The sequence below is a fragment of the Colossoma macropomum genome, unplaced genomic scaffold (genome assembly GCF_904425465.1).
Source record: "Colossoma macropomum unplaced genomic scaffold, Colossoma_macropomum, whole genome shotgun sequence".
NCBI classification, from domain to species: Eukaryota; Metazoa; Chordata; class Actinopteri; order Characiformes; family Serrasalmidae; genus Colossoma; species Colossoma macropomum.
Genome location: NW_023495239.1, coordinates 8,664 through 24,691, shown reverse-complemented (window position 1 = coordinate 24,691; position 16,028 = coordinate 8,664). Strand labels below are relative to the sequence as shown.

The window sequence follows — 16,028 nt, the reverse complement described above, 5'->3', positions numbered from 1 at the left end:
GTGGTTCTTCTTCATGCTCTTAGAGAGTTTCTCCTTTTGAGTCTCGGTTCCTCTCAGTGGTTCTTCTTCATGCTCTTAGAGAGTTTCTCCTTTTGAGTCTCGGTTCCTCTCAGTGGTTCTTCTTCATGCTCTTAGAAAGTTTCTCCTTTTGAGTTTCGGGTTCCTCTCAGTGGTTCTTCTTCATGCTCTTAGAAAGTTTCTCCTTTTGAGTTTCGGGTTCCTCTCAGTGGTTCTTCTTCATGCTCTTAGAAAGTTTCTCCTTTTGAGTCTCGGTTCCTCTCAGTGGTTCTTCTTCATGCTCTTAGAGAGTTTCTCCTTTTGAGTTTCGGTTCCTCTCAGTGGTTCTTCTTCATGCTCTTAGAGAGTTTCTCCTTTTGAGTTTCGGGTTCCTCTCAGTGGTTCTTCTTCATGCTCTTAGAAAGTTTCTCCTTTTGAGTTTCGGGTTCCTCTCAGTGGTTCTTCTTCATGCTCTTAGAGAGTTTCTCCTTTTGAGTTTCGGGTTCCTCTCAGTGGTTCTTCTTCATGCTCTTAGAGAGTTTCTCCTTTTGAGTCTCGGTTCCTCTCAGTGGTTCTTCTTCATGCTCTTAGAGAATTTCTCCTTTTGAGTTTCGAGTTCCTCTTAACTGTTCTTTGTCATGCTCTGGAGTTTCCCACTGTTGATCGTTCAGAGATGGGCAGACCTTTCCATTTATCCCTCTTGCAACCTTCTGTTTTAGGGTTTATGTTAATCACACACATATTTCTTCTTCATTATATAAGTTCCTGGGGCTGGTAATGAATCCACCAAACATGTGGCTACACAGTTTCATCCTTTCAATTAATTTCAGATAAAGGTGCAAAAAAAAAACAAGCAGGATTGTACAGTGTTTCAGTTTATGGTAGATGAGATCAGCAGAGAGGCTTCTGGAAAATATCAAGGAAGGTGTGGCCTATTTTAGCCTAAATAGTGGGCTATGCCTTTCTGATCACTGTCACTGAAGGACATTTTCTGAACTTACCACACAGCAAGCACTGCAGGTAAGGTGCAGAGAGGGCTTTCTTCAAATTAACCATATAAGAAAAGCAAAATAAATATATTTTTAATATTTTGTAATTGTGATTTTTACCTGTAATCGAATGTTACCAGACACATTCAATGATTGACGTTTTATTTAGCACTTCACTTTATAGATCGGTGATAAATGGGTAATTATACGATAATATTGTGGTAAGAAGTTGTGCTAAACTAAAAATCACATTCTAATTTTCTAATTGTTAATAAATGATAAGTTATTAATTGTAGCAGTAACGGGTCATAAAATGGGAAAAAAATGTAATGAACTCTAATTACCCATCAATAAAACGTTAATTTTCCAGTTGATACAAAATGATATAATTAGTAAGAATTACAGTGTGTAAAATTGAGTAATTCTAACCAATTAGTCTGTCATTGTAGCTGAATTAATTACATTTTACATTATAAGATGTCCAGCCCTTACAGCGTAATATCTGCTTAATCAACATATCATCCTGATTCTTTTGAATCCTAATGGAGTTTTATAATGTTAGAGTTATTATCCCAAAACTATGAAGTAGTTCTCCTAAAATGATGGTGTCAGTGCTGTAAAATACTATTTCACTTGTTTCTGCTTAGTTTCTTAACTGTTATGTCTTTAAGTGGTCAGGTGCAGTGTGATGCACAGACACACTAAATGTTCTTAGAGTGCAAACTTACTTTGAGCGTCAGTTCTTCAAAATAATGTGGGTAATGCAATCATGACTGCAGTTATATTCTTTATCTTTCTTTATGTTAACTCACTGTTTATAAACAACAATAAAATTGGCGAGTTTTTAGATTCGTACAACTTTCTCATTAAACATTTCATTACCAGTTTGTTACTGTTACAATAAGTAACTAATTATTTAGCAACAAACATACCTACCAGGTTACACAGAGGGAAGGTTTTGTCAAACGGTCTTCTTAGCAGTTTTGGACATAATGTTTTAAAACCCCTTAACCTCCATTATAAGGGCAGCGTGGAGACCCATACATGATAGGATTAATCCATTAATGTCCATATATGAATTTTTACATTTCCTTTTCTCCATATGATCTCTGCACTTTTTGAGTACATGTTTCAAATCAATCAAACCATTTTGTTAATAAGTGAGTTTTTCTTATCATTTAAAATCTTGGACTGCTAACCAAGCAAATGGAAAATAAAAATTTGATTCTTAATATGTGTGTGAAACATACAAGTAATCAGATACAGGGAGATTCACTCGAAAGAGGCCCCGAATATTCTGTTGTAACTCCCGTTAGGATGAAGCAATCTGAACCAAATAAATACGCTACATACCTTGATGTATGTGTAATCGATTGCATTACATGTGATGCTGGAAGTGATCTCCATTTTCTGCCAGACACATGAAGGGGTATGGGGGTATGCACCCAGAATTTGCAAACGGGGGTTAAACGTCGCAACGGCAGTCTGGCGCCTACCTCATCACTCCTACGCAGGGGCATCCCAGCTTGTTTGAAGCTCCATATACGGAAGAGCACTTTGCATGTTGTTTCGTTCAGATTGCTTCGTCCTAGAGAGAGTTATTACAGAATATTCAGGGCCCCTTTCGAGTGAATCTTCCAGTAAAATCAAAATAGATACTAAAGAATATTCATTCAAAATATAATTATAGATAATTTCATCACTTTAGACCACTTTTATGTGAAATTATTTACCATACTAAATTTAGTTGTTGGACATGAATAGGTTAGGTATGGAGAGAAATAGTGCTTTTGGCAAAGATAACCTCCAAATGCTTCATGTAACTGTCAGCTTAGGTTAATGTTACAGGTTAGGTGTAAGTGGTAGCTCTAAATGGTAGCTGTACTTTTCAAATGAAAGTGCAATTTATGGCTGCAAAGACAAGATATGTAATGTTAACACTTTACTTGAAGGGTGTCTACATGGCACATTTATAACATCTTATATAAACACTTGATAATACATTCATGAACACTTCAGATCATGTTCATGAATGTTTAAATCAACATTTATAAAGTATACATGATTTACATGATATTTATATGGACTGCTATGTCATTTTACTCAGATGTATTTTTCACATTAAAAGTGCAATTTTTTTTATTTTGAAAAACTGTATTATTTTCAGTGAAACTTCTCATTTCATGACAGCCAAAATAAAAATGACCTGGCTTTGCCCCTTTAGACAGAGAAGGGCTTTGGCACTTTTTACCTAGATGTTCAACTTCTTTTTTCATTATTTATTTTTTCTTAAGCATTTGTATTTTACACTTTATCTCGTCTGGAATTATAAGGTCCTGTCTGTATTCTGAGCAGTTTTGAGATATTAAGCTTCAAAGATTTTACATTCTAAACAGCAAAACTGATATGTGAACACATCTCTTTCATACATGACAATGATAGACACCCTGAATTTATTCTAAATGTACAATATCAAAATCCTATGAAATCTCTAAATGAGTTTTTAGAACAGGTCAATGCAGATAGAACCTTCTAATCCTGAGAACTCACTTTCTGCTTGGAGTTATAAGGCACTGTCTGACAAAACATGAAAAGAAGCAACAATTTTCAAGGAACACAACCAGTTTATATTCATAATTTGTTTTAAAACATAAAATTAGTGTAACAGAGTGTTTACATTATCAGAACATGAAATGTAATGTCTTTTAATGGCATTTATTTTTGTTAATTTATTTTTATGGCATTTCTTGTTTTAGGACAAATCATCTTTTCCTTATTCAGAAAAGCATTGCTGTTTAGGTATAAAGAAAGGTACAACTCAGTTTCTACTAACAATTAAAAATGAATGTTTCATCTCAATTTCACAAAATACCTCTAAATCATCAAGGTGGTAGATTCTGAGCTCTACAGCCTTGGCTTATTTTTTCAACAAAGTATTATAATACTGTCCATCTCCAAGCCGCTGGCTCCTCAGATGTGGCCTTGGTTATGTCTGGTAAAGACCCCCCCAGCTCCACTGCCCCTCTTTCTGCTACCTCTACCTCACTAGCCTGGTGAAAAAGAAAACGTATTCATCATGTCAGGGATCAGGGTCATCACAAAATAAAAAAAGACAAAACAATTAGTAGCATGGTTCCATTGACTAGTTAAAAGCTACATTAAAATATAATTTTACAATCTTTCTGTAGTCGTTAATATTTTTATACAGAGGTAACTGTTAAAATGATCTTTCTTCAAAAACCCAAACTTATCCTTTAATGCTTGCCTCCTAATATTAGCATTAGCTGGCAGACTAACATTAGCAAGCTAGCATTACCTGTCTGTGACGCCGTGACAGAAAACCAGACGCTTGCGGATGAAAAAATAAAGGTGGTTTATTAAGCACAAACCAACCGGAAGTAAAAGGGCACAACTCAAATCCAATCAAAAACACAGTCCAAAAGTCAAAACACAGATCCGTCAGAACAGCGAAAGTACCAAGGGAAGAGGTAAAAAGTCAAAAACAGAACAAACGAAGCAAAGGTCAAAACACAGAGGATAATCAAACAGGTAAATAACGCTCAGTAGGTTTCTGGGAAACAATACCTCGCAAAGATTTCAGACTAAAGCCCGGGCTTAAATACTGCTAACTATCTGTCATATGATCATATGCACAGGTGAACATAGTTAGTACTCAGGGGATTGAGAGCGCTGATAGGTTCGGCAGTGAAAGTCCAAAGTCACATGAGACCCCATTGAATTCTGGGCAATGGAGTTCTCTCCGGAGCTGGATTCTGTGTGTGGATGTTCAGTCATGTGATCTCCCAGAGGATTCTGGGAGATGAAGTCCATGTCTTCCATAGAGTTGACTGAATGCGTGACACTGGCTAACATGGTAGCTAGCAAAGAAATTAAAACTCCTCAGCAAGATCTAAAATGATTAAAAAGGTCTTAATTTGCCTGTTGTTTGTACTGCTGTCCTTCATTAGATCATCAATGGAAGTTTCTCCTAAACTTTGCATTGCATGATATTTTCTCATATTTGACTTCTGTGCCCCCTTCAACCACAGTCACTAAGCAGCACAGTGACATGACAAAGAAGCAGAACCTGATGGGTCCTCTTGTGTGTGTTCGAAGTGCTGATTGGCTTACAGATAGAACTAAGTTAGAGTTTGACTTTAGAGATAGAACCTTTTTGTTTTCTAGATAAAGAGTCCAAAAATGCACACAACTCAAAAAATAAGAATATGTGAAAAAACCCAATTTTGACAAAATTCTAATTCTAATTCCAAGAGGATTTTTTTCTCCTTCTTACTCTGTCGTATTTAAAGTTTTATGGTGTAGAAGGTTAATCCAGCAGTCTATACATTGTTGAGGAAAGCGTTATGTTAGTTTAAGTTTAATCACCTGTCTTGATTTAAATACTAGCACTGTTATTTCAAGGATTAATATTTTATAGGTTTTATTTTTAGTGATGTTCTTCCTCATTACGGTATTGGAAAATGCACAAGTACAATCGTATCATACCAATGCTGTCGGAACAAAACCTCCTATCTCCATTTTTGTCATTTTTCAGTTTTTGACATAATTTGAAAATGCTTGTTGGCTTTTACATTGTGTGTAGATTTCATGATAAATGGACAAACACAAATAGCCCAAATTGACTTGAAAAAACGTCTGGTTACATTACAAGGAAAGTAGGTTTTTTCATTTTTGTGTAAAGTTACCATTTTGGAGATACGAGGTTTTGTTCCGACAGCAGTGATATGGTTAATTGACACTATTTGAGTTTAAATGTTAAATGCACTGGTGTCCCAAGGATTGAGTAATTATTATTATTATGGTATGGTGGTGATTGCCTCTTGAATTTTGCCATAATAACCATCCATTTCATGTAGATGCTGGATAACCACATTAATGTACGTGTAATGGACTAATTTTCATTGCAATGTAAAAATCACATGACATGCATTTCAGTCTGGTTAACATGGCTTCCAGCACTTTTGATGTAAAGGTAAAGTAAGACAAGTTTGTTTATAAAGTGCATTTCTCACAAAATTATCAGCACTCTGAGTGAGGACGGTCAAAGTGTTACCACAAACAAAAAACAAAAAAAACAAAAAAACAATCAATCTTTGAGACAACAAGATATGGATTTCCTCCTGCTCTGTTGTAAACTGTATAAATGACACTGCCTGCTGTATTGTTCCTCACTCTGCTTCATTCTGGGAGAACTTCATTGGTCCTTCAGCGCACCAAACTGCCTGCTGCTCACTGCTCAGGTGAGAATGAATAAGCTTTTTTTAATAGATGTTATTGTGAAAAGGCATCACCTGAATATTTCACCTCTGAGCTTTCACAACTACATCTGTGAGGTGAGAATCTTGGTTTTAAATCCTGCTAATGATTATTTCATTAATGTCTCCACATAACTGCTCTCTCAGTTTTTACCACCTTTGAGTCTTGGTTCCTCTCAGCAGTTCTTCTTCATGCTCTGGAGTTTTCCATTGTTAATCATTCAGAGATGGACAGCCTTTCCATTTATCCTTGTTGCAACCTGCTGTTTTAATATTTATGCTCATCACTCACATATTTATTCTCATATTTTACAGTATTTCCAAATAATTTTCAATGTCATAAATGATTAGCAGGCATGTTTATTAAACTGTCATAGGTACCTGGGGTTGTGAGTGAATCCACTAAACATGTTTGATCATTTCCATTTATTTCAATGTGTCCAGAAAAATAACCACAACTGTACAAATGTTTCAGTGTATGGTGGGTGAGATCAACTGAAAGACTTCTGGGAAATCTTAAGGAAGGTGTGGCCTATTTTACTTTGAACAGTGGGTTACGACTTTCTGAGCACTGTCACTGAAGAACATTTTCTGAACCTCCTACACAGCGAGCAGTGCAGGTAAGCCGCAGCTGAGGGCTGTTTTCAAAATAAATATAAAATATACACAAAAGAGAAATTATTTTATTTTTTCCTATTGCTAGACACTTATTTCAATGATTGAGGTTTTATACAGAAATGTAGTACAAGAGTAATGTTTTCATCATTTATTATATTTTTAACCAAACACACCATTCTATGTGAAATAACAACATGAATATATGTGATTCTTAAAAAAAAGAATTTTAATTATACAATTTTGCATCAATTTTGACCAATCAGAACAAATTCGGTGACATATTTCTTCAATTATTTATCGTACTATATTTGGGCGTTGGACATGAATGAGTTAAATAAGGGGAAAAAAAATAGTACAGCTTTGACCTCCAAATGCTTCAGCTGTACTTTTCACTTGAAAAATGAATCTTTGGCTGCATGCAACTAGTTAATTTCTCTCCAAAAAGACTTCAAAACTATATGAATCAAAACACTGCATGTATCCATAAGCATACAGAATCATCATAAAATTAAGAATCATCAAAATAGTGCAGAGTTTGGTGATCGAGAGTGTGATAATCTTGCATAGATATACATTTTAGGGCACTATTGTAATTAAAAAGTTGTGGATTATGGTATTCAAAAGAGTTTTGATTGGAGCTTTAAGTGTGCATTGATTCGAATAAGACTTCAGTAACAGGGAAATTAATTACAGTTCATTCTGCCTGTCTTCAGAGACGTGTTTCAGAGCTTCCACTGATGATGAAGTGTCTCCTGATCCTTCTTAGAATCTCACTGATTCTTCTCCTGGCCTTCAGCTCACTGGCCTCCTGCAGGCTGGTGGCTAATTTTTTGGCTGCTCCACCAAATGGCTGTCCTCAGTTCTTCCTGAACACTCCTAATGGCCGTGTTACACCCACCATTCTGCAGGGCCCAAATCAGCGTTATCGGCAGATCTGTCAGGAACATTTGGGTGTTGATAGATTTGCCACTCTTTATGATACTCAGAGTAGGATTCCTGTGTACTCTGCCTACCTACATGTTCATCATGCACAAGTCGTTAGAAATGATCAATGGCGGCAAGAACTGGGCGTGAGTAAATTTTTACATGACATACCTTATTTTAACTGTATTTGTAGATTGATGTAATATCAATGTAGAGTATTTTTTATAAAAATCACAAAAGTGTCACATCACATCTTGGGCCAGATTCATAAAAGTCAGCTGTAACAGCAAAACGTGCAGCAATGTAAATAGGAGCTCTTCATGTCACCATGGTGACTAGCGTGCCTGTGTCTTTTTAACACTGTGGTATTTTGACCAGGGCAAGAGCAAATCAAAATCCACATGTAAATGAAGTCAAACATATTAAAGACCTGAAATGATAAAATCAAGAAAACCAAAGAAACAAAGAAAATCAAAATTCTCAGAAACAGAGCTGCGGATTTTAAGGGAAGAAGGGCAGCAAATGATAGTGAATTGTTTGGTAAAGATGCACAAAAATTAAATAATGTCAAAAGGAGATATGAGACGATTGCGGAACATATAAACACGGTAGCAAATTTAGCGCAAACTACTGCTGTCAGCTGTCAAAAGCAGACAAGGTGAAAAAAAAGAAATGTGAAAGAAAAGCATCCAGATATTAGTGGGAGTCCCAGCACACAGGCCTTGCAAACCATTCAACTTTTAATCAAGAAACAAAGTTTCTTTAACAGAAACACTTTATACTAGAAAAAAGGATGCATAAAAATCTAATTATAACATCTTCAAATTCAACTTTTAAATGTAGGAATTACATTTTAGCATGTAAGATTTCATTTCTAGTCTTCTTTTTTCCAGTTTATTATAATTGCAATAACAGTTTCACTGGCATTAATTGTTCAGTATGAAAAGTTTAACGTGGTAATTTTTCCCCACACAATTAAATTTAAATTGGCACGCTGAAATTCTAGTTACTACTTTTAGAATTAAATTTATTTTTAGCATTTATTTTCTAATTACTGTTTTTAGAATTTAATTTACATGTGGCAACTAAATTCAGTGCAAATGAATTTTAACTGGTAAAAGTGACCAATTGTCATCACTGCAGACATAAAGATTTATTTATTTATATGTTTTTCCACAAAATTCACAGCTCACCAATGATCAGCAGGCTACCAATAATGATTATGCAAACAGTGGAATGCAAAAGGGTCATTTATATCCTGTCTACCATAATGATAATAATGTTCAAGCGGACGCAACCTTCACCCTGACCAATGCAGCACCACAAGCTCAAGCTTTCAACAATCAATGGTTCCACCAGGTTGAGCAACCAATAAATCAGCACATCGAGAACAACTGTAGAGGGAACCCTGCTTACATTGTAACAGGAGTGATACCATCTCAAAACACTATCAACAACAGAGGTAACATCTCATCAAAAAAAAAAAAAAATCTACATGTAATAGGTCTCATCTTGTCACCTGTGAGCAAGCAAATATAATTAAATGTAGCTCAGTGAGATGAACCAACTAGTCTATTTCTCATGCAAAAATTTAGCAAAATTTGGCTGAATGAATAACAGTCATGAACTGAACTGGGCTAGCATCTTTAAAAACAAGTGCTTTTGAACGATGAATTTCAACCCATGTCATGCTCCGGTCAGGAACCACTGAGGCTCTCTAGGTGCTCAATATGTTGTTTCATACTCATTTTGTCATTCATTCTGTCTTCTCTCCATTGATTAATCTCCATTAAGCTTCAACCCTCTGCTTCCTGTATGCTGTCTTTTCTCTCTCTGTCCTCTCTTCCTTTTCTCAGACTGCTCTGTTTGAAGTGTTTATTAAATCTTTAAATTTTGTGGAATTAAATCGTCATGCAACGTGAACCCCTCCCCATCTTTACTTCTGAAAGTCTCTCTGGGATGCTGTTTTTATACCCAAACATGTTACTGACGTGTTGCTAAAGTGGATCATCCCATTTCTTAACCTAGACTTTAGCTGTATGCCTCGTCTGCCAGCCTCTCTCCCATCATTGCCGTGGCTCGCGTCATTATTGAAGTCTATGATAGCCTGCCCTTTCATTCCCAGTGTTGGCTTGCCATTTCATTACAGATATAAAATTTCATATGTTATCTAATTTTAGCTAACACAGGTGCTCAGATATGTAGGATTAGATGTTATAGAGATACATTTTAACATCAATTTATTATTTCATTTTAATAGTCTTTTGTGTGACTGTGGTGGTGTAGTTAGTCTTTTACCTTGATGACATAATAGGCACCCCTGTTGCTTTCACTCAGGAACTCAGGGGTTTTCCTGAATGGATAGTCAAACTATATTAAAATCCATGTGTCCTGAAGGTTATTTAGTTATATTAGTTCAAATGTATGACTACTTCTTGATCTCAGATTAGATTTCATTCACAGAGTCAACATGAGAAAGAGCATAGGAGATATACAGCACTTTTTTGGTGCTAAAAAAACTTGTAAATTGTAAGAATTAGGACATAGAGATGATAATGCAGCCTTTTTGGTTGTCATGCAGGCTTAATACTGAGCAGGACAGTAAGGGTGAAAAAGTTGTTGTGTGGTATGTGCCGTAGGAGCTGGTGTAAGGATCGTAAGCCTTCAGTTCACTGAAGCATGCACCTGTGCTGTAAAGGGTGACCTTTACGCCCTGGAGAAAAAGGTAGCCCCCCAATTGTCATTGTATAATTTGCACTCTTACTACAATAGCAATATTTTTACTTACGTATGAGTCATTCAGTACTCTTTTCACCCCTGATGATCCCACACCATAACAACTTAATTAGTATAAAGCTTTGTAGGGCTAACAAGAATCTACACAGGCCAGGATCATCATATGAGTTTTATGGGCTTATACATGCCCAGGAGCCCAAGCCACATGAGCAATTATGACAAAATCGAAAACTGCCGTAACTGGCCGCAGGAACTTTACAAGTAGCAACGTGCATCCACATGATTCCTGATCATCCATTTCATTTTCTCCTCCATTCACTGCTTAGCAACCCTCAAACTGTCTGCCATTAACTTGTTCAAGCTTTCTGTTTTTAAGCAGAGAGCCAGAGTTTCCTGTGAATGTACTTTGAATACAAATATACAAAAGATGTTCCTGGGGAATCTGTAAAAGCGAGACCTGATATATTGATAAATTAGAGGATTAGAGATGTTTGGTTTCCAAAGCCAGACACAAATGAAACATCAGCCCAAGTTTAAATTAAATTAATCAGAAAAAAACAAAACCGACTACTTCCATGCATAAAGTCATCATAAGAAAAAATATCAGAAAAAAGTGAATGCTTTAGCTTGTACATGTGAAGGTTTAAATTTGCTCGTGTGTTTTTTCCTTTCACTTTGCTGTGTACATCTCAGCTGTGCAATGCTAATTTATGTCATCTTCACTGGGATAAATGTTTTGCTTTTAACGAGAAGATTATTAGCCTAGTAATGTCAGAACAGTCTTCTTTGCATGATGCATCTGTTTAGAAAGATTTGAACCCTTTTATTTATTGGTTAGTAAAATTTAACACTTTCAATGTTTCACAACAAATCAACATCAACATCAAGACCCATGGCTCCACGGACCATCTTTCTGCTACCTCTACCCCACTAGCCTGGAGAAAAAGAAAAACATGTTTACCATGTCTGGGATCAGGGTCATCACAAAAATAAAGAGAGACAAAAGTTAGTAGCATGGTATCACTGACTAGCTAAAGGCTACACTAAAATCTAATGTTACAATCATCCAGCAATCATTGTTATTTTAATACAGAGGTAACTGTTAGAATGACCTTTCTCCAAAAACCCTAATTTAGCCTTCAATGCTTGCCTCCTAGTATTAGCATTAGAATGATATTAGCAAACTAGCATCACCTGGCTAGCATGGTAGCTAACAATGAAAATATAACTCCTCAGCAAGATCTAAAATGATAGACTGAATTTGCCTCTCATTTGTACGGTTGTCCTTCATTAGATCATCAGTGAAATCCTCAATCTTGAAGCTTCTCTCAAACTTCCCATTATGTGACACTCATATTTGACTCCTGTGCTCCTTTTAACCACAGTCACAGAGCAGTACGGCGACATGACAAAGTAACAGAACCTGATTGGTCCTCTTGTGTGTATTCAAAGTGCTGATTGGCTCACAGATAGAACCTTTTGTTTTCTGGATAAAGAGTCCAAAAATGCATACAACTAAAAAAAAAAAAAACACCCCACACAATATTAAGACGTTGTCACAGAATAAGAATATGTGAATAACTCAATTTGCCAAAAATGTCAGATACAACCTCATAATTCCAAGGGGATGATATGTTTGAATATTTGTGATAGATATACTTCTGTTCTGTAACAACCATGTGTACTACTATTTCAAATCATTCTTTAAAAAAAAACTTAATCAACTTTGTCCCCCATAACTGCAAGGCACCTTGCAAGTAAAAATGGTCAGCATGTGTCTCTCTCATTTAAAACACTTTAAAAAGCACCTTGGTCTGCATGATAAGCATACAGTACAAATCCCCCTAAGGGAGTGTTTTAAATTCTTTCATGCATGTATTTCTTTTCATTGTTGTTTATGTAACAATGCACAATGTGACTGTCTCTTGTTTCCCTGCCTGTCAATCACTGTGTTATCCCACCCCCTAAAAGCACATCCTGTTTCTTTTTAAAGACCAGAAGTGGCATGCCTGAAATTAAAAAGCTGTTGTCTGAACAACCTCTAATACTGCTTAACTTACCACACTCTCTCTCTTGTGGATGTTAAACAGTAAACTTACATTTCTGTCTAATTACAGTTAGAGTGGCCAGTCACTTCTGGACAGCATACTGCTGCCGGGACAACAATGGACATGTAGCAAGTGGAGGTGCCCTCGCATGGTGGAATGGTGCTTTGCAGCTCACACCCTATGGAAATGCACAAATCCAACTCCTGGAGCAACAGCTGACCAACCTCTATAATATACCTTTCCAGGTGTTTGGAGGCCACTGTTAATGGGTTAATGATGGACTGACACAAATGTCATTATACCCAATACTGCTTTGCATGCTTTTTATGAAATTAATGGATTTTATTCTATACTTTTATTTTATTATTCTTAAGCAATTCAAAATGATTGTGAAGCACCTTGAAGAGTAGCCTAAAATGAAATATGCATAATTGGGTTTTCCTGTTTAAAACATAGAGGTGTCCTTATCTAATGATTTGTCCTACTGCAATTATCAGAACCTTATTGTGTTATGTATTGCTAAATTTGTAATAAAGCTTTAGCTGCATTTCAGTGCATAGTGACACTTCACTTTAAATCAAGTTACATCTGCATTTCTGCATTTGTGGAAATTCTAAGTGACCTCAGAAACTGGTGAAGGAATGGTCTGAGATCCCCTGTAATCTTTCATAGATTTTTTATGCAAATGTACATCTTTAATATGAAATCATTTTAATCATTAATGTAGGCAGTATTTTTCATACTGATGTAGACAGTTTCCAAATTACATATTTTGTTGAGTTTTGAAGTGAAAAGAAGTAAACACAACTGCTGCAGTAAACCAACATTTTTTGGCAAAGAATATTGCATAGTTACTTTATAATTGATTAACTTAAGTAGAAAGTGGAAAAAAAATAGTAATTGTGGATTGTGCAAAAGTTTAAACACCCTTCCAAGGCTAAAATCTCAGAACTTTATTACCACGTTAGGCCTTAATTGACTTGACCTGTTTAGCCAGGTTAAGAAATGCCATTAAGGACTGTCAGCTGATAAATTCTAGAAAATAATAAATTCTCTAACTCTTGTGCTAACACTCAACAACCAGGGGCTCCTCTAAGCAGCTGGCTGTTGATGCATACAAAGCAGGGAAGGCTTTAAAAATATATCGAAGTGTGCCCAGCTCACAACTCACTGTCAGAAATGGCAGTGAAAGGGAACTGTGGAAGCCAAGGCAAAATTTGGAAGGCCAACAGACTCTGACATAAAACTGCATGTATGCTGGCCAGAAAGACAAAGAAAGGCATAAAAAAACAAAACCATTTGACAGTGAATGTCCTGCACAAAGGTAAAGCTGACACAAGAGTGGCAGTGCTCTGTTGTACTGTGCAGGTTTGATGCACAAACATGATCTGCATGGAAAAGTCACCGAAAGAAAACCTTACCTGTGACTTCAAGGTCAGTGTCTGAAGTGACATTCTAGCAAGGTTTTCTACTTTACTTCTGAGATTTCTTCCTTCTGAGATACCAGTCAAAAGTTGGACACAACTACTTGTTAGTGTAATGTTGACAAACGTAAGCAGACGCTCACAGCAGAAACACTCAGTGTGCACATTAGAGTGATGATAGAAGTTCCCAAGCTAATGCCCAGGCTTATATACTAAACTAACAAACACACGTAACAAGAGTCAGGTGAGATCAATCAGAAGACTGAACTTTAGCGGGGATAGGTGGATCTGTGTGAGTTCTGAGTCACATGATGTAGCGAGGGGTTTTGGGAAATGCAGTCCCGAGCTGCTAGGTTGGCTGTAGGCTCAGCCATGTCCGAAGGAGGCGAGACAGTTAGGGGTTTTTATTTTCCTTAGATTACTCCTAACATTTTAGAATAATAGTGAAGACATCCAAACTATGAAATAAAACAAATGGAATTTTGCAGAGACCAAAGAAGTGCCTTTATTCATTATCCACGTGATATGACCTGTTTGAATGTAAACAGCAGGAAATGGACAATATAGAGAGATGAAACATTAGTAGGCAGAAATCATAAGTAGTTTTACCATCTGAATACTGACTATGACTTTCTGATAGTACTCTGAATGGGGTATTTGGGTAATTCATACTTTTAGAATATATGGCATAATACGCCTATTTAAGGCCCAGTCACCGTGATAGTTATCATTCGGTCACTAACTGAACATAACATCCTGTTCTTCCTCTCTGCGCTGCTGACCAAGGACTGAATGCATGATGTTAGAAGAAAAAGGTGGCACAAAATGCGTGAGGCGAAGATAAGTGCATGCAAATTTGCAGCTTTAGTAAACTGAACAAAATATATACCCAGCTGCATTTCCTACATCTCTGCCTAGAATACCTATGAGACAGAAGTGCATTTCGTGTTTTCCATCTACAAGAGCCAATGATCTTCATGTTAATGAAGGCTTGTGCTGCTAGTTCATTCATTTGTTGCAGCACTTACATTACATTATTGATTAGGATGTGTGCAAGCAGGTTGTTTCAGGGAACAGATTTGTTCATATTAAATACAGATATGGGTCACTTATACACAAATATGAACAACTGAGGCAAAGATCAGAATTGAGCAAAAAGGCCTTAGTACATCTGGACCCAAATATTTACAGAAGTGTTTATATGAGATGCACGGTCAGTGCTGCAGATAGATGCATTAGCAGGGCCAAATTGTGTATATATATAATTTTGTGCCTCTCAAAGGTGCAATATACAGCAAAGAGTATGACAAATAATGTAAATGCACTATTCTACAACACTAAGGTACAAATACAAATGTACATACATATGAAAGATTTAGATTCATATGACAAAAATGTTTTTTTTTTTTGACATTACATATTCTAAATATAAAAATATAGGAACATTGAGGAGGGGTTACAGTAAACGGATTGAACAGACCTCATATAGACATTCACACACACCACCCTGATAACATCTCACAGAGGGCTCAACCACAAAACATTTTCCACCACGAGGGACACAGAGAGCTGAGAGAAGAAAACTTCACATCATCTCCACACAAGCTGCTGACTGACCTCTACAGAGTCCATCACACAGCATGGCTCTGATATATATGCTTGCTTCTACGCAGTGTGTAAAATACCCCCTAGTATTTGGGGGGGTCCCATGTTGGCTGCCAACTCACTCACCATAGCAGCGCTGATTCTTCAATGGCAGTAAAATGTTTGGTTTATCCGTTCTTCTTCTGTAAAGTCTCTGTTCTAGTGTGGTTCTGCGCTCTTCCTCACATTAACTGAGATCTTCCTCATCTTAGTTGAGAATATTAAAGACAGATTCTCACCATTTTGTGGGTGAAGCAGCTAAACAATGAGCTTTTGGGTGAATTTGTATTTAAGGGTCTATTTTTCCTCATGAACAGCGTAATGACAATATAAGTTTATTTTCAGACTCTCAAAGTGAATATTTCCTGACCA

The 16,028-nt window shown here is 36.5% G+C and overlaps 1 protein-coding gene across 3 annotated transcripts; it reads left to right on the top strand.

Annotated features, from left to right (window-relative positions):
• Positions 1-983: 983 nt before the first annotated feature.
• On the top strand, positions 984-13,009 carry LOC118801218 (endonuclease domain-containing 1 protein-like). Of its 3 annotated transcripts, none has more exons than XM_036561396.1 (6): positions 984-1,017; positions 6,198-6,247; positions 6,738-6,882; positions 7,594-7,950; positions 8,993-9,266; positions 12,658-13,009. In XM_036561396.1, the coding sequence occupies exons 4-6, from the start codon at positions 7,618-7,620 to the stop codon at positions 12,852-12,854; spliced, it is 804 nt and encodes a 267-aa protein (XP_036417289.1). In that variant the 5' UTR covers positions 984-1,017; positions 6,198-6,247; positions 6,738-6,882; positions 7,594-7,617; the 3' UTR covers positions 12,855-13,009. The 3 variants fall into 3 exon arrangements, with proteins under 3 accessions (XP_036417289.1, XP_036417291.1, XP_036417290.1); XM_036561397.1 differs by lacking the exon at positions 984-1,017 and adding an exon at positions 4,448-4,535 and having other exon boundaries at positions 6,217-6,247; XM_036561398.1 differs by lacking the exon at positions 6,198-6,247 and having other exon boundaries at positions 985-1,017.
• The last annotated feature ends 3,019 nt before the right edge of the window (positions 13,010-16,028 follow it).